Here is a 19,320-nt window from a genome sequence, read left to right as displayed (position 1 = left end):
GCCTTTGAGGCATCTGCTGTATTGGGCAATCTGGCACAGAGGAACGGACAGTTGTTGCTGACTGAAGTCTGTGGAGCTGAAGTCCCACGCATGAGATCACATTGCTAGTAAGAATGGCTACCCCTCACTGAGTGCCCGTGCCTACTGCATGGGCAACAGGGCTGGACTTTTTCCTAGAGTATTGCTGATCTTTAGGTCTTTCCATCCCCATGTAGAGAGGAGGAAACAGAGGTCATGAGTGAGTGTCTGAGGTGGAATTCGAAGCCCAGGGCCCTTCTATTCTTTGAAGCTTCCTAGGCTGAGCGCCCGCTGCCATCAGACCCTCCCCTGACAGACAGCAGGCGGGGGCGAGGGAGTATCTGCTGAATGACTGGACATCAATGATGGTTGATGAGGGCCTCTTTCGGTATCTGCCAATCACACAAATGTGGTATCATTAACACATACAGATTAAATAGAGAATAAAACTTTAATAGAGCACCACTAGTACAACAAACACGTACAGGTAGAAAAGTAAGTCCAGTGGAAGTGCCCCTGAGAACCCAAAGCCTGCACTTTGGATGGCGTCTGTTGACCACTTTTGAGATGAGGTGGTTTTTGGATTAGTCTCTTGGCAGTCTGGTCTGTTTTTATGCATCTCAGTTTTTATTCCTTTTAAATGTTTTTGTTTCTCACCATTAAAACGTGTTACTAATTAGTAGTGAACATAAGATGCTAAAAATTACACTGTCAATAGCCAGTTATTTTTTTCTTTTTTATTATTAGAGTCTTTATAGAGCAGCAAGTTCCCAAAATGGATTATTTTTGCCACGTGAGCCTGTAACATGTAGCTCTTTGGTGGTTTAGATGTCATGCGAGTCTGAGAGTTCCAGATCTGAGGTTTGCTCAGGTGCGCCCGGCCCTCGACTGCTGCCCTGATCGCCAGCAGAGGCAGACAGGAGAAGCAGCGTGTCCCCGTACCCAGCTGAGTGCGCGTCCTCCTTGGAGGCCAGCTCGACGGGGCCCTGCCCAGACGGGGTCCTGGGGCTGCGGCCATCGCCGGGGTTCTGCCTGCTGCTTTCAGACGCTTGTGTAATGACGCTCAGTTTGTCAAAAACTTCATGCTCATCAGAGAGCGGGAAGGAGAAAACCAGAAGCCGGCTGTGTTGAGGGCAGCCCAAAAACTACAGGAGGAAGAGACCAAATTTCATTATCAAATTCAACCATTTCTTTTCCTGGGCTTACAAAGGTTTTATCAAGAACTCCTGACTGTTTAAAAAAATTTGACAGTAACAATATGAAAGTTCCTCAAAAATTAAAAAACAGAACTACCATATGATACAGCAATTTCACCTCTGGATGCATACCCAGAAAAACTGAAAGCAGGGTCTCAGATACCTAGACACCCATGTTCACTGCCGCACTGTTCCTAAGAGCAGAAGGGGGAAGCACCCCAAGCAGCCCCCGAGGGATGGCTGGGTAAATAAAACGTGGCCTAGTCGTGCACTGGAATATTGTGCAGCCTTAAAAAAGGCCAGAGTTTCTGACACCTGCTAAAACGTGAATGAATCCTGAAGACAGGCTAAGTGAAATTAAGTCAGACACAAGAGAACAAATACCATCTAATCCCATTTATATGTGGTCCCTGGAGAGGTCAAATTCATAGGCAAGAAGTGCAAGGGTAGCAGAGGCTGGGGGAGAGGGGAATGGGGACTGACTTCCTGTTTAAGGGGACAGAGTTTCTGTCTGGGATGATGACCAAGTTCTGGAGATGATGGTGGTGATGGCTGCACACCCCGGTGACCCAGAGTGAATGCACTTGACCCAGTGAACTGTACACATAAAAAAGGTTAAGATGGTAAAGTTTATGTTACCTATATTTACCACAGTTTAAAAAAGGTGACGATAAATCCACATCATTGCTAAGTGACAGCAGGTCCTTCTCTGATGGATTCCCTTTTACACCAGGCCCAGGATAAACGTGTCTTGGAATAACAAACAGAATCTCCCATGTGTCCTGTGGCTGAGCTGGGGGCCTTCTCTGTGCTCCCCAGCACCCTGCATGCCCCCTGGTTCAGCCCTCAGCCCTGTGCTGTCCAGTACGGTAGCTGCGAGCCACATGTGGCTACTGACCAGTATGTGCTGCATGTGTGAAATACATACTGGGTTCTGAAGACTTTGTACAAAAAAGGAATGTAAATATTTCAATAATTAAACAGAATATTGATTACATGTTGAAATATTGTGTTTATATTGGGTTACATAAAACATTTCATCATTTATTTTGTTACTAATAAACCTAATAATTTCATTTGTTCCTTTTTCACTTATTAAAAAAATGTAGCTACTAGCAAATTTATAACCTCTGTGGCTTGTGGCTTTGTTTCCTTCTAGCACATGTTATGGACACTGACATCAGTTTCTCTACCCCCAGGAGAAAGGGCCAGTTACAGGAAGGAACCATGGGCTCAGCATCCCTGTCTCTCCTACTCTGCACCATGAAGATGCCCCTGTTTTTCCCGGAATAGCTGCTGATTTCATGTTCTCCATTTTCTTTTCTCGTAGGTCCACCAACATTCTTAATCTTCAGGATGAGATGGAGACACGTTCTTTAAAGCTCTGCATTGTAAACCTCTCCCCTCCAGCCACTGGCAGCCATCCTGCCCATGGAGGTGGGCTTGTTGGAACTCCCCTCTGCTGGTGGGAGGCGGGAAGGGGTAAGGGTCCTCATGTCCAGATGCAGTGGATTCATGAGAATGGACTAGAAGCTACCCTTGACTCCCTGAGGAAAAGGGTAGAGGAGTGAGGAACAAGGGACGATGTGCTAAACCTCAAGGAAGCAAGTATCAGGCTGTTCTCCTGTTTGGACCGGAAACAGCTCAGTGTGTCTGGGCAGGATAAACATCCCTATCGCCTCAACTAAAAGTCTCCATCCCCAGGAAGTCTCCCTAAACTCAAAATTATTCTCAGCACTACGGCTAACAGATTCTCTACATTTTATGGCTGGAATCCAATGAATGTCTGCCAGCTTCCTGGCCCTCTCCAGCGCCCCCGCCCGCGTTTCCCAGGTGTTACAGGGCCTGGCAGGCAGTGCTGCAGTCTCCCAGCCTGGCAGGCCAGAACTCATTCCAGAGGCCCCCTTCCCGTGCTTCTCTCTGGCTTTGATTTGCATGGTGCACGTCCTCCCCTCTGTCCTTTCCTGTCTGACCAGTCCTTTGATGGTGAAGCCAGGAGCAAAATAGCAGATTAACACTTTTGCTTCCTCTTGGTTCTCATTTACAACACACCTTTACCCAGAGCAGAGGGCCATTCCTTTGTGTTTTTTTGCTGCAAATGTGGCTCCTCAGAAGCTCACAGTGTACTCTTGGCTCATTCTGGGGCTGCAGGCTTGCTGGCAATCTTGTTAGAAGGTTCTAGCTGCTCTGAAAGCATGTGGTCATGTGTCTCATTTTCCATCCATGGCGGATGCTGTGCGCCCCAGCTTCCCCTTCCTAGTGAAGGTGCTACTTCCCCAGCTTCCAGCAACATGGAGCTGAAGTGGCTCACAGCCAGATACCTCTTGAGGAACTGCCCCTGCAGGAGGGAGTGGCCTCAGTCAGGGGTACGTGTCCTCCCAGAGGCAGCCTGCAGCCATTAGCTGGTGTGGGGACAAGGCCTGGCATCAGCCGTCAGGATGGTACAGTAATAGGACCAGAAGAGCCAGAAGTGGACTTGGTAAGACACACACACTTCCAAGGGTGGGAGCCTTGCCCTGGGAAGACTGAGGGCCCTGCCACCTCAGTGAGGGTTCAGGGTCCCGTGGAGCAGTGCAAGCCTGGACGTCCTCTCCAGGATGGGCCCGTCCTTGTACCGCACTCCTCCCACCGTCAGGGGGAAGCACCATGCTGGATGGGCCCCTGTGTCCTGCAGGCAAAGCACCCCTCACCAAGTGACAGGACTCCTGTGTGCCTGCAGCGACCCTGGGCAGGAGAAGCCCCTGCAGAAGGGGGGCTGTGGAGCCAGCCACCCTGGCCACACCTCATGACTGGCTGATGCAGAGTGATGCCTGGCACTGTCTACCAGTGACAACATGCCAGTGGAACTGATGAATGTGAAGTGGCCGTGCATCCTGGCAGATCCTTCAAGGGTCTGTGTGGGGAAGGGATGCTTAGTGCAGTTCATGGCAAAGCCCAAGGGGAGAATCACCATGCAGATCACCATAGTTTGGGAGCCAGGCTGGGCCATGTGCAGTGGAGAATTATACCGTATTTGAGAAATAGCTCCGGGAGTGCTTTGGGGACCTGGGATAGTCAGGGTTCTTGGCCCCAGGACACCAGGAGACCACGCCACCCAAAGTGACGTCACAGGGCTTGTCAGATCCACAGGTCCTAGGAAGGTGTCAGAGGGCCCACGTGCAGATGGCCCAGCCTCCCCACCAGCCACCGCTGCCTCAGCTCACAGCCCGGCCAGTTAATGTGGGGTTCACAGGCCCTCTCGCCTCAACTGAGGACATCTTTGAAGGGCTCTCCCAGCTCCTGCTCCCCTGTGGGAACAGCTGAGGCCTCTGCTGTGGCTGCACAGCCCCTCCTAGCCCTCCGTCCCACCACCCCACTCCCCTGGAGGCATGGCTGCCAAGGGTGCTCCCCTTAAGCCTCTTGAATGCAAACCTCCATCTCAGAGTCTGTTTCCCGGGAAACAAGATAAAAGACAGGTTCTTTTTGAGTCTGGGCCCATGTGGGTGTTAGCATGTATCCGGGATTTCATTTCTCAGGGCTGCTTCAGGCCTAGTCTCTATCCAGATACATCCTTTTTTCTTCCTAAACCTTTTGAAAATAGCTTTCCTAAAGTCTAGGAAATGCATCTCATGATTTCAATCGCTCTCAGACACCCCCAAACTGAAATCGCACCTGTCCATCCCTCCTTCTCTCCCTGGCTGTTTGCTGGCATTCAGCCTAGTTTTCTCTCCCTCACCTCCACTCTGAGCTCTGCCTTCTCTCCTCCTGCCCCAGCGCCACCACTGCTGCGCCCTCATGGCCTGGGCTTTGGGCGGGGAAGGCAGGAGAGGAACAATGTCCAGGCTGGAGGACTTCGGGGACAAACCTTTGCCTCCCCGCTCAGGGCTATTCAGTGACCACAGATGCCCTGCAGGGGCTTCAGGGATAGAGCGGCGTGTCAGATGTATGTCGCTCTCTGGAAGATCAGGCTGTGCTGAAGCACCAGCCCTGCCTTCACAGGAAAGCTCCTCCCAGTCGGGTTTCCCAGTCCACATCTGTGCCGCCATCCTACCCACCTCTTTCAGGTGCTGTGGAAGCGAAGTCCCGGGGGAGAAGGCGGACTTGGTCTTCTTGTAGACGCACCACAGCAAGGCGAAGCAGCCAAGGAGAAACAGTAAGGCCAGGCACACTGAGCCTGCAAGGACCACGATGGCCACCCAGGAGGGGGTGGTTTCTGCAGGGATGACAGGGTGTGTGACAGTCCTGTCTCATTCAGCTGGGTCCCAGTGATCCTAACACTATTTTCACCATCACAACCCAACGGTGAGCCTGAAAAGAGGCCCGTACGTTCCTCTGAGATGGCAACAGAGCACCTGCTCGAGGAGCCAGGGGCTTCCAGCCAGTGTCCCCCTTTCCTACCTTCTCCCAGGCCTGGTTTCTGGCATGATGGCTGACACGGACAGAATAAGCAAGAACTCTGAGCCACTTTATTACTCACAGGGTAGCAAGGAGCCTCCTGCTCTGGATAAACCTCTTCTGCCTTGAAACAGAAAACAGGACTCTCCGGACCCCAGAGCCCCAGACAAACACATGCACTAGGGTGCCTTGTACTGAGAATGTACTGATGACTGCGGGAGCTCCCGGCAGGGGCAGCTGCTCCCAAATCCCCACTCGGGACGCGGACTCCAGCGCAGCTTCCAGCAGCCCAAGGCTGCACGCTGAGCTCCTCTCTGGAGAAACTCAAGGTGGCCAAAGGAACTTGCCATTTGCTCCACGGACACCTGACCTTCCTTTCTTAGAAGGATACATGTACTGTATTTCTTACTTACACATTTACTACAAAAACATGTACGGCTGTAAATACTTCTTCTGCCCTTTGAGACATATACTTATCTCCTATAAGCCAGGAATGCCTTTCTCAAGGACCTGAAAGTCATTCCTCTATAATGGCATCATCAGGAAGGAGTGGCTGGTCTCCCAGTCTCTGGAGGAGGGCAGAAGCCTGTCTGATAAATGCCAGTCTCCCCTCCCTCCCTCCCTCCTCCCTCCCTCCTTCTCTCCCCCTCCCTCTTTCTCTCTCTGCATTGGGTGTCAGTTTCAGCTGCTATTTGCCAAAGTCTTTCACAATGACTTTGTAGACAAGGACACAAAATAGCTTATATGACAGTTCACTATATTCAGACGGGTGATCACTAGGGAACCAGTTAAGCAGTACAGAAAAAGCACACTGACAGTTTAAATGACAAACTAGTGAGGACCCTGAAGCTCCTCCCAGCATATTGGTAAATGAGACGAGGCAAAACTGGGCAAGAAACAAATTCAGTGACAAAAAACAACATTCACAAAGCACTTGGTAAGTAAAATGAACTAATGCAAGCACAGCATTGCGATTTCTCAGCACTGCGCAGTGACACAGAAGGTGAAAAGTTCTGCTCTCTCTGGATGGAATTCTTCATCACCTTCCTCTGTATTTCGGTAGCCCCAGGTCAGCGCCTTGCTTCCAGAGGGGCCTTGCTAAATGAGAGCGGGCCTGCACGCATCCTTCTGTGGTCTGAGCTGGCTGGGCCTCTCACAACATTCTTAATAATAAAAAGGACTGTTGTGCATGTGCTGACATCTAGGCCATGAGTATTTTTTTTTTTTTTTTGCAGTACATGAGTCATTTATTTATTTTTATTAAAGTATCCTTGATATATAATCTTATGAAGGTTTCACATGAACAACACTGTGGTTTCAACATTCACCCATATTATCAAGTCCTCACCCCCCACTGTAGTCCCTATCAGTGTGGTAAGATGCTACCGAGTCATTATTTGTCTTCTTTGCGCTATACTGCCTTCCCTGTGACCCACCTATATTGTGTTGGGAATTATAGTGCCCCTTAGTCCCTCTCCTTCCCTCCCTACCCTCCCTCCTCAATCCCTTCCCCTTTGGTAACCGCTAGTCCCGTCTTGGAGTCTCTGAGTCTGCTGCTGTTTTGTTCCTTCGGTTTTGCTTTATTTATACTCCACAAATGAGGTAAATCATTTGGTACTTGTCTTTCTACGCCTGGCTTATTTCACTGAGCATAATACCCTCTAGCTTCATCCACATTGTTGCAAATGGCAGGATTTCTTTTCTTTTTATGTAGGCCATGAGTTTTTATCACCTTGTATCACCGTACCAACATTTTATGTAAATAATCAGTGTCTCAGCCAACTGGTACCCTCCCCTCTCTTTTCCTTCTTCCCTTCCTCCCTCTGTTTAAGAAACACCAGGTGTGGAGGTGCTCTGCCGGACACTGCACACCTGTCTTATGTGAGGGACTGTGTTGAGGACCTGCCACCACATTTTATGAGAGTCCCTGAAACACGGTGCCCTAGCTGAGGGCAGTGAGGGGGTTCCCAAACTCTCTGTGTCTGAAGGGACTGGGGATGAGCAGCCTGGGAGGGAGAGGCTTCTTGGGGGTGTGCTGGGAGGTCCCGGCAGGACGACCGCGATTGCTCTGGGAGCCTGGGAACAGAACGAGGGGGGCAGAGGTGAGCTCACGGAGGCAGACCTCAGCTTCCTGGACGGAAGGCGCTTCCGTCCACACCTCTGGTCTAAGAGTGAAGGAGTCGCCTCAGAAGGTACTGGTCTCCTTCCCAGCAAGAAGCCAACTGGTCAGGGCTGAACTGGGTCAGAGTCCACACTGGACGAGATGATAGCTAAGGGGCCTCCAAGCCTGACACCTGGTGGGCGTCTCTAACTATTGAAAATGTTCAGAGGAGGCAGAATTACAGACAGCACATCTCAGGACTCACCGGCCTTGGCTGTTTGCTCACAGACAGGCTCACTCCATTCTCCAGTTTTGTTCCGATCAGGAAGAAACCCTTGAACTTGAACACAGTAAGTTGTCCATGGCTCCAGATTTCTGAGCACCTCGAAGTCATATTGACAAGTAATTGAACACTAGTGACAAAGAAAAAAGTAAGAATGCCTCAGCAGTGAAGGGTCACCACCATTCGCTTCCCCCTTACCAGTTATAATCTTTACTTCAGGCTCAAAGAACGGAGAAGGAAGCTTGTGCTCCCCTCAGTTCCTTTCAGGGCGCCCTGACGCCGTTCTGAGAGATGGGGCAATGACTGTCTCCTGACAGAACGAGCATCTTGTTTCCTGAATTCTCTATTTTAAATGACAAACAAACAAACCATCCTACTTCCTGTTAAGAAGATACACCAATTGCAGGGGGTGAACTGTGTCCCCACCCAAATCCTTATGTTGAAGTCCTAACCTGTAGTACCTTACAAAGTGACTAAGTTGGATCTTGACAGAGCTAATCTTTACAGAGGGCATTGAGTGAAAATGAGGTCATTAGGGCTCTAGTTCAACATGACTCATGTCCTAATAAGAGGAAGTCTGAACACAGTCGTGCACACAGGCAGAAGGGCATGTGAAGACGGAGGCAGAGATTGGGGTGTTGCTTCCTCAAGCCAAGGAACACCCAGGACTGCCAGCAACCCCCCAGCAGCTGGGGGAGAGGCCTGGGGCAGATTCTCCCTCACAGCCTCAGGAGGAACCAGCCCTGCTCACACCTTCATCTGGGCCTTCTGGCCTCCAGAGCTGTGAGACACTCCATTTCTGTTGATTTAGCTGCCCAGCATGTGGTACTTTGTTACAGCAGCCCCAGCAACGATCATCTACATGAAGACTCAACGTGCTTCTCCTTCTAAGTCGGGAGCGTGTTTCTGGCCCAGGAGCCTGGGGTTCTCTGAATCACTTTACTTGTGCACCTGGGTTGCTTTTCCCCAGCAGCCAGCCGCTTTGGGGTCACATACCACAGCCTACCTTGGGGTTGAGGGCAGCATCCCTGATTTATCTCAGTGTAATTTGAAGATAAGAGACCATAATTGATGATAAAGTCCCAAATTTAAGAAACTAAAATGGCTTCCAGCAAAATAAAGTGAATTTAAGGGTATATACTACCCGTGCTGCCATTATGCTCATGATATCCTAATAGAAGGGCCCTATGTAAAACTTGTCACATGAACAGGAATGTCAGGAGAAAGTGAGCACAGACTTTTACTTTAGTAATTGGTTATACTGCTTTTGGGGCTGGCTTTGTTGACATCTTGTCTATATTCCTTTATCGTATGAGAAGCTGAGCTCATGGAGGGCAAGAACTGGATTATAACGATTGAGCACATGGAGAGTGTGGTATATGACAGCAGCCTGAAAGGAGTAAGAATATGGTGCCCTTTAAGAATGCAAATGTTTCCGAGAGGGTGGCAAAAATCTGGCCCCTCAGAGTATAAAAGGCTTTTGGAAAGTTTCTGTTTCTTCCTAATGGGAGAAAGCAAGAACATAAACCCAAATTTGCCCAGAGGTGAAAGAAGGCTGGAAAACACAATCCCAGGGGACTTGAGCAGGTCCCTCCACCCCTGTGCTGCCTTCTCGTATGGCTTAACTTCTAGTAATTAAAAACAAAATATCCTCACTTGCATTTCTAGGACTCCAATACCTCTAAAACCTATGCTATTTTTTCAAAGACTAAGTTCAGAGACTGACCCACGAGAAGGCGGAACAGGTGGGGAGGGACCTGTTCAAGTCCCCCGTGTGACTGCCATTTGCCAGCCTTCTTTTACCTCTGGGCAGATTCGGGTTTTATCTTCTCACTTTCTCCCATCAGGAAGAAATGGACAGTTTCCAAGTCTTCTTTGCTATTAGTCTAGGGGCCTAATTTATGGCACCGGCTCAGAAACATTTGCATTCCAAAAGGGCCCCACAGGTTTATTCCTCTCGGGCTGCCATAATACATCACCACAGACTGGGTGACTTATAAACAGCAAACACTTGTTTCTCACACTTCTGGAGGCTGGGAAGTCCAAGATGCAGGCGCTCGCAGGTTTGGTGCCTGGGGAGGGCCCTCTTCCTGGTTCACAGCCAGCCATCTCCTCCCGGTGTCAGCATGGCGGCAGGGGTGAGGGGCTCTCGGGGGCCTCTTTCATAAGGGAACTGTTCCCATTCAGGAGGGCCCTACCTTTATGAGCTAATCAGCTCCAAGGGCCCCACCTCCTAAGACCATCACCCTGGGGACTAGTGTTCAGTGTAAGAATGTGGGTGTGTGTGTTGTGGGGAGAGGGCGGGTGACACAAACATTCTGTCTGTGGCACCTACGAACTAGTGACGGTGCCAGCGCAGGCACCAGTGAGGGAAAATGAGGGTGAAGGCCGCCCCTCCCACGCTCAGCGGGTCACACCAAGGGCTTCCACACAACCAGCTGCACTGACAGGCCACAGGTGTAACCAGAGGCCTGTCCTGTGCACATATTCCAGATAAGAAACTAAAGACAAACTATGTTTTGCTTGGTGCAGGAGATACTCAGGCATGGCAACTATGGAATCCCATCCGCAATGAAAGTACACCACTGACTCCTTGAGCAGGCCAATCCTGTCTTAGCTTTGCATCTCACAGCTGAGCAGAGACACTGGCATTTGCTAAGTGATCATAAAACTCATTGTTCTATACTATTTTGTAGGCATATATTTCCTGACACTTGATTATAAGAAAAATTTTCTCTTCTATGAAGAAGGCAGATTCCTGCATCACTTAATGGAGCATTTTGTGGGAGGAAATAGTTAAGATATTGGAGGGCTATGCAGTAGGCACATGTAAATTTAATTACATCATTACTATGACAACATACATGGTGATCCTTTCCTTCCAAATTCTTGAGAATTATGTGATAAGGCAACTTTAATGTAGAGAAGCTAACATATATGTAAGTTATATAACATATATGTAAGTCAGTTTAGGACCACAAATGGCATTCAACTCAGAAGCACTAATTATAAGAATAAAACTTGACCAAGGATGAATGACAACAGCTTTAACATGTCCACATAAGGGGAAGGAAAACTCATGTATTGACCATATACAGTGTTCAGATAATGGGACAAGTTTATTTTTTTCAGTATATTGTTAAATTTCCCGACAATCCTATGACGTGGGTTATAATTTATTAATAAAGTGGGTTATTATGCCCATTCTGCAGATATGAGAAGGCTGAGGTCAAGAACGTGACCAGACTCACACAGTGGCAGGAGCAACCTTCCAACCAGGTCTCTCCATGTCCAGCTCACGTTTTTAAAGGAACTGCCCCCTGAAGAGAACAGCAAGCATGAAAAAATGGGACAGATACTGTGATACTGTGCATGTGGCACTCAGGGGTGGGGCTGCCCTGACCGTGGCCTTGACTGTTCTGTGGGATCCGTGGGACAGAGGGGTTCATGCCATGAACAGCAGTCACGGAGCAGATCACCTGACTCAGCTGACTCAGAGTTCCCCTGGCCAACCTCTGGGTCAGCTCTGCCTTCTGCCAACTTCCCTCCAGGGAGAGAAAGGCCTGCTCCCACTGCCCAGCACCCTGGAAGTCAGCTTCACGTGCTTCCCTTGTGGCCTGGGAAGCACAAGCCAGATACTGGCCACCCCTCAGAATGGGAAGCTTCTGGCACTCAGAGCACCAGGCCTCAGATCCTCTGGACTGTAAGGTGCTACCACCTGGCAAGGTGGCACCCTGACCTCTTCTCTCCATCTTCATGGCCTCAGACCAACACTGAGTGAAACACAGGGCCTCTGTCTGAAATGCGTATGATTTACTGAGCTTACCTTTTCATCAGAGCCGTTTTTCCAATATTGTACATTATAAGCCCATGAGTTGTAAATATTCCTCATGGTCCATGTTTCAGGTTCATTCTCAATATTTGGGGCTAAGAAACGCATATGTAAAGAATTAGCAAGTGCTTCTACTTGCATTCCAGGAGGCCCAAGAATGGCTAAGTATGGGAACAAAGCAGAATGACAATCAAAAATCACGTTTTAAAAGCATTGATATTTATTTTTTGTAACTATGCAAATCAGTCTTCTGAAGTACTCTGCTCTTTGATATACCAGCTGTGACGCTGATTGCTGTGCTATGGCTAAGGAGGATACCTGAATTTTGCTTCTTAAAATAAATTGGATAGCCTTTCCCTTTTGTTAATCAGGTTTAGTCCAATTATGTTCATTGTGATTTCTGATACATTTGGAATTATTCCAACTATATTTTTTTGTGTTTTCTAAAAAGACTTTTTTTGGCTTGTTTCTCTTTTTTTTTTTCTCTTTCTTTTGGGTTGAATTTTATTTCCTTTACTGGATTGGAAGCTACAGATGGTATGTTTAGTATTTTTAGTGTTTAACATATACATTTCTAACAAGGGCTGAAGCTGTTCCCTCCTAAATGCTCTTTTACTAGATATTCATGTGGCTGGCCCCTTCACTTTGTTCAGGCCTTGGTTCAAATGTCACTTGCTCAGAGAGACTGTCTCTTACCACCCTATGTAAAGAGCAGCTCCTACTACTTCCTGCCCCAGTACCTTGGTGTGTTTTCTTGACAGCCATAGTAAATATCTGTCATAAACTTTGCATCTTGTTATTACCTGTCTTCCCCATTAGAACATATGCCCCCTGAGGGTAGGGATTTTGTCTTGTTTGCCACTGTAGTTTCAGCACTAAGGATGTGCCTGCCACATAGTTGGTGCTCAATAACAGCTGTAGAATGAATAATAAATGGCTCTGGGCATGCATGCTGTCTGAGTTATATCCTATATTCTTTTCTGGCTGCTGTTACCTTTGGGGGTCTGCCTGTACCCCATTTTAAATCCGCTGGTAGCTAAAAACCAGATAAGAAAATTTGTGTTTTTTTCCAAAGCAAGTATAAATAGGTTCCACATGATATCTTGAAACATTTTCCTATCAAATAAATTTCAAGAGGCAAATATCCACTGTAGGCTAGTTATTGCTAAGAGCATGGTTGGAGGAGCCTGGCTCTGAATCCTTGCTTGGCAGCTCATTACCTGTGTGATCTTTGGGCAAGCTTCTTATCTATTCTGTATCAGTTGCTAAAGGGAGGGTCCGTAGATGAGCCCTGAAATAGGATTTGGACAAGTCAGACCTGGCAAGTCAGTTAGCAGTTATAGGGGCAGAAACCTGTACTGTGTTTGGAAACCTGACTACTGTTAAGCTGTTTGTATTTTTTAATATGTGTTTTTTCTTAGTTTTTAAAAAGATACTGTTAGAAAGGATAAGACATCTTTGATAATTTCTGACTCCAGAAATTAGAGTTTTTTTGTGCAAGCCTGAGATGGAACTGGGAAAGGGCAGACGGGGATCCTGGCCACATTCCTGACCAGAGTGGGCAAAGCTGTGGGAGGCATGGGGTTCCAGAGCAGGGGAGAGATATAAAGACCCCTCCCCACACAGAGCCAGTCCCTCTATTGCTTCTGTCTACTCCTGGCAAGACTGCACCTCAGTTTTGTTAATGAGATTCTTATAATCCCTTATCCCCTTATTCTCAGTTGCTATGTAGTCATTTCACAAGTTTTCAATTCCTGATGTTTTAATTATGTTCATCTCATGCCCTCTTGTGGGTCCCCATGATTCCCTGGATCTAACCTAGGAATATTCTTTTTAATGCTTACCAGTGGGCCTGACCCAGTACCTCTGCCATTAGCTGTTTCCATCCCTCTGTCCTTCATTCTGGGTAAGCTGGCTGTCTGCATCTGGTCTTCCTGCCTAGAATATCCTTCATTCTTACAATCACCCTTGTGTAGGTTATGATTCCAAACTGACTTCATCCCAGAAAATGTACTACATTAATCCTTTCAGCTCTTCTCATTAACAGCACTGGCCCTGACTCATTCTTACCCTCAAGGCATTACAGTTGCTCAATTTATATCTAATCATCTTATTGGATTTATAACTATCCTTTCCTGTCTCTCCCACAAACTTCTTGTAGGCCTCAGTCCTCTTTATTATATTCCCTAAACTTGTTGTGCAAGACCATCCACTTTGTGGGCACTCCAAGAATTCTTGCGGGTGGGCCAACCAATGGGGAAAAATCAAGGCATGATGACGACATTACAGTGAAATGGAAAACAAAGTGGCTTACTGTCATCCACAGGACAGAAGGTGATGTTTACCCAGTCTGAATGCTCGCTGGCGAATTCAGCCCTGACTCTCAAGGTGTGGTCACCATACTTGGAAAGACTTGAGAAATCACATTCCTTCAAGGAAGTACTTGTGCACATATCTTGGAATTTCCTATAACTATGAAATCAGAAAAATAATATTACAAGAGTCTTAACTCCAGGCTTTCTGAGGCTGACCGGTGCTGTATTCCCTGCTGCCAAAGGGTAATGGAGGATAACAGAAGAAAAATACAGCAAATTCTTAATCACCAATTTTGATGAATAACATATATGATTTATATGAGGGCTTCCAAACTGTGCTCTAGGGGACCTTAATGATCCTTGAGATATGTTTCAAAAATAATCTGTCCTATGGCCAATTTGGGGTGAATGATAAAGAGGTGTCTGTCTTCATGACAGAACTCGGAGACTTTCGTATCCTAACGAGCATGTGCCTCTCTAAAAAGGGGTTGAGTAAGCAACATATTTGACCAAGAAAGCTTCTGTCCTTGATTATGCATTTCTGAAAGCAGTGGACAAAGTCTGTTAAATATTGATACACAAAGATTAGCCAAAATAAGTATTTTACAATGACAAATCATGTCCTATAAATGACTATTGTTGCAATTCCTCTGGAAAAATTAGAAAACAATTTGTTGACTTTAGATCTCAGGTCCTGACCCCAGCCTTTGAAGGGAGGGTGGCAAGAATGTAAAGAAGAAGAAAAGGGATGTTTGGGAATACCAACCAGGTGCGTGTAACCTCACAACAGCCCAAGGATGGGTAATTAGCTCCATCTGACTTAAAGAATCCCAGGGTCTTGTCTTAAAAAAAGTGAAGACTGTCTGCCTGGTTCCTTGGTACACCTTTCTGTCTTGACCAGTCAAGTTAGCTGCCCTTAGAGGTGACAGTGAGGTGATGGTAATGAAAATAATCACAGTCAACAGCTGTCAGGTGCTTAGGTGTCAGACAGGGTGCTAGGTATTTTCTCAGTCGATTTTCACAACTCCAGGAGGGCAGGACTGAAACCATTCCTGTTTTATAGATGAGGCACAGTGGGGAGAACCTAAGACACTTGCCAGTGGAACTCAGATCTGTTTGACTTCAGAGCCCACACAGTCTCAGGCGCCATGGCACACACCTCACCGCATTCTTAGCCATGCCCAGAACAATCTCTTGCAGAAATGCAGCTTAGAGATAATTGGGCTTATACTATTTCACAACCTGCTTTTTTTCACTTAATATACCACAAACATTCTGCAAATCTATCAACTCTTCATGAATGCCTAATAGCCCATCATTTGGGAAATTTAGGGGTCATTTCATTAAGGGCTTTTTTTCATGTATGGCCATTTCCTTCATTTAAACTAATCCAGCAATTGGGTGGAACCAAGAGTATTTCAAAAGTTGTTTCGCAATAACTTCTCTTTCACTAGGTTGTTTTTATTGAGTTAAAAAATACTTTTCTCCCCATTAAATAGGTATTATGACCAATTCCCCATACTTACATCTAACCTTTTTAGATGTTTCCGTATTAGAATCACTAATTACATTCTCTGTATTAGTGCCCCTCTGGTCACCCCTACCCAATGCACACATAAGAGAGTTTATGCTAAGCAGCCGCTTAGGCTGAATTTTAAACAAACCTTTACAGTGCCATGGAAGAGTAATCAGAATTTTTAGGATCGTACTTCTTCCCCCAGGACACAGCTAGCACAAGTTTTGTTCTCCTTGGCATCTGCCATCCTGGGTCTGTGCCTCCATGCTAAGGAGATCTGGAATCCGGGCACTGACTCTCGTGTTACTGGGAAGTCACTGAACCCTCACCAGCAGAGACACCCCAACGCAAACACCTCTGCTGCAAAGGCATAGCACAGAAGGCTAAGCTACAGGGGACAGTGAGCGGGAGGGGAGTTAATTTTCCACAGTGAAATCTCTAGAGCTATCAAGATCGCATGGAGGAAACAGAGATGAGACTGTCATACCAATCAGTGCGAGACAACAGAAAACACGCCACAGGAAAAGAATAAAGAATAAGGAGCAGTATGACTTTTCTTGAGTCTTTGGGAAAAGTGACAAGTGTGGAATTTGAACACCTGCTGCTGGCATACAGCCTGCAGAGGAGATGAAAGTATAGCCTCAATGTTAAAGTGGCCAATCTTGATGACTGTACTGTGGTGATGTGAAAGATTACCCTGGTTCTTACAAAATACACACTGAAGTCTGAAGGGGCAAAGGGCATGATGCAGGAGAGAGACAAGCAGAAAATGTGGCAAACCTTAAAAAGCGGTGAATCTGGATATAGGCTGTTTGGAGCTTCTTTGTTCTGTACTTGGAATTTTGAGGTGTTCTGTTAGCTTGAAATCATTTTGAAGTGAAAAATTTTTTTTAAAGTAAACAAGGACTGTCTTTTTCACCTTTTTCCTCTTTCTCTGACTGAGGCCTTGGGTATGTTTGTACATGAAAGCTGGATGAGCAGGAGAGTGGGATTAATGGATCACAGACCCATATTTCCTCCTGCTACACAGAAGGAATTGCCCATCTTTGTAAGTTTCTGAGCCGCACTGGAAGCAGGTATGATGGCTCACCAGCCTTTGGCCTTCCGCTGCTATTTGCATTTGGCTTTAACGTGCCTCACCAGCAGTCCAGCCTGCGGTACATGGTGGCAGGCTGCCAAGGGAGGACTGGCACAGGGAAAAATCAATGGGCAGGGCGGGGACTGGGTCAGGGCACCACTGAGATACTTGTCTTAGGTGACGTTCACCCTTCCTTCATAAGCCTTAGCTGTTTTCAGAGAACAGAGCTTTTAACAGCCAGTAGCTGTCTTACTTTCAATTTCAGGATATAGCCACAAAGTAACTGAGCCACCACTATGCAACTATGCAAACAATCTGCACCCAACAGCACCCAGGTGTGCTGTTATAATCAACGAGCGTGGGGATGGGTGGTAAGACGGCAAGGGCCTTCCTAACTGTTTTGCATACCTCAGTTTTCTTGTATGGTTTTCACTTGTACATTGTTGATTTCTAGCAATATGACTCTAATAACCAGAGATGCTATGTGACATTTTTTCTCCTAAAAAAACATCAAATGTGACAAGTGTCATACTGCAGTAGGCTACCACTGTGGCCAATGAAATCCACACCCATATGATAAAATATCTGTTTTTACCAGTGGCCCTGCAATGGTCAAACCATGAGACATCAAAATAAAAAGTGAAGAAGAGTGTGCCTGTCTGTTTTCAGGGAACAGAGCTTTCATAAGAATTTCAGGGACCGGAAGAAAAAAGCCAGCAGGGGGTTCCCCATGGGCTGTTACAGTAACTCACTGGCAGCAGTCAGACGCTCTCCTGTGGTCTAGCCCAGTGCCTAGCCTGGGGCCACCATCCTCTGGTGCCTTCCTGCCAAAAGTGTCCCAGACCCACCTTTGGTACTGAGCTGTGAAGGTCAGGTTCCCTTTGGGAAAAGCAGGCGGCTCCCATTGTAGAATGTTCTTGAAATTAACTGAATGTATTCTGACAGTTTCAGGAGGGGGTACCATTCCTAATGCTGTGAAAATAAAGGGGAAAAGTTTGCAACTTTTTTCTTCAAACAGGCTGCCCTCCAAAAATGACCATACCCAACACTCCCCTACGGGCCCTGTGTCTTCAAGTGACCACATGCATGTGGGAGAGAAAGACATGTTAGCAGTACTGAGCAGTCTGGATTTTATTTCAAGAGCCAGAGAAGGAATTGCTAGGTAGGGAAGGTAGGGTGGAGAGCAGGGTGAAGTGGGAACCCATTGGGGGTGGCCTGGATTTGGGTGGTAGTAGAAAGGTGGGAGGGGTGGGTAGATGGATTTCAGATATATTTCCAGAAGTATGAAATCCAGACTTCCTGATACATCGAATGTGGAGAAGTTGTTAATACCCATTCCTGGCTTAAGCATCCAATGCCCTGATTGGGGCTGGAGGCAGAAAATCAAAAGTCCCATTTTAGCTGCATTAGGCTCCAGATGCTGGACAGACATAATAAGTAGGAATGTCAGAAGGAGCTGGACGAATGAGCCTGGAGCACAGGGGACAGATCTGGGCTACAGATAGAAATCATTTTTAAACTTTCCAATAGAAAATGTTAACCATACACAAAAGCAGAGAGAAGAAATATATAAACCACCACTGATCCGTCAACCAACTAGCGCCAAGAGATACAAATTTCATTGTCGGTGGAGCTGGTCTTCAAAGCCAGGGTTCTGCGGATAACCCCCTAAAGGGATGGTGCAGGGGAAGAGATCAGAGGGCTGGGGCACGACCTTGGCCATACAGAGACCTGGTAAAGGTGGCGGGCCCTGAGTGGAGAAGCCTGAGAGGTCGGAAAACCGGCCAGTGTGGTATCCCGGAAGGCCGGGGAGGAGGTCATCAGAAAGGAAGGGTCCATCGCGGCTTGAACCGGGGCAGGCCATTTGGAGGAGGGCAGAACTCGGAAGCCACAGTACTGCGGCGGGAGGGAATTCAGGCGTCGGGGTGCCGAGGGCTGAATGGGAGGCCCTGGCGGGCACTTAGGCGCGCCTATGCGGTCCGCCCGGGGGTCGCCCTCGGGCCCATCGCTGCCCGGCGTCGCGGCCGGGCCTTGCGGTGTCCAAGGCCATCTGGGATCGGCACGCGGCGCGGCGGCGGGACCAGGTCCCGGGCAGGCAGCCGGGCTAGGGGGGCTCGCGCCTCGGAGGCTGCCCGGCGCCGCCTCCCGCGAACCCCTCACCTGACAGCAGGAAGCAGCCGCCCAGCCATCGCCATGGCGCCATGGTCACGCCGGCAGAGCAGAGGGCGCCCGGGGGGCCTGCGGGCAGCCACCGGGCACACGCCCCCGTGCCCGAGCCCGCAGCGGCCGGCCGCCCTGGCCCGAAGTCTCTTCCGGGAGCCAGCGGGGCGGGGCAACACAAGGCCACGCCCCCCACCGCGGGATTGGCCTCTGTCCCTGGCTGGGACCTCGCTCCACCCTCCGCAATGGGAAACACGGAGAGTGAAAGGGGTTCCGGATTGGGGGGACAACCCTGATATTACATACACTCTTTAAAAGAAGTGTAACAGTCCAGGGGAGCCTCCTCAGCCAACCCAGGGGTTGAATCTGGGCTGGTGGAAATGTGGGTGGTGGTGGTTTTCCTTTAAACCATTATTTTCCGGGTTTTCTCCAGTGAACCGGCACGGC

The 19,320-nt window shown here is 48.0% G+C and overlaps 1 protein-coding gene across 2 annotated transcripts; it reads right to left on the bottom strand.

Moving 5' to 3' along the window:
- Positions 1–455: 455 nt before the first annotated feature.
- IL10RB (interleukin 10 receptor subunit beta) lies at positions 456–19,061 on the bottom strand. 2 transcript variants are annotated; one of them, XM_036880306.2, is made up of 7 exons: positions 18,874–19,061; positions 17,562–17,685; positions 14,119–14,276; positions 11,799–11,965; positions 7,955–8,102; positions 5,249–5,406; positions 456–1,163 (listed from the first exon to the last, which is right to left on the bottom strand). In XM_036880306.2, the coding sequence occupies exons 1-7, from the start codon at positions 18,914–18,916 to the stop codon at positions 843–845; spliced, it is 1,119 nt and encodes a 372-aa protein (XP_036736201.2). In that variant the 5' UTR covers positions 18,917–19,061; the 3' UTR covers positions 456–842. The 2 variants fall into 2 exon arrangements, with proteins under 2 accessions (XP_036736201.2, XP_057360139.1); XM_057504156.1 differs by lacking the exon at positions 18,874–19,061 and adding an exon at positions 18,046–18,066.
- Between the last annotated feature and the right edge of the window lie 259 nt (positions 19,062–19,320).

Source organism: Manis pentadactyla, chromosome 1, assembly GCF_030020395.1.
Source record: "Manis pentadactyla isolate mManPen7 chromosome 1, mManPen7.hap1, whole genome shotgun sequence".
NCBI classification, from domain to species: domain Eukaryota; kingdom Metazoa; phylum Chordata; class Mammalia; order Pholidota; family Manidae; genus Manis; species Manis pentadactyla.
This window is presented reverse-complemented; position numbering and strand designations above follow the sequence as displayed.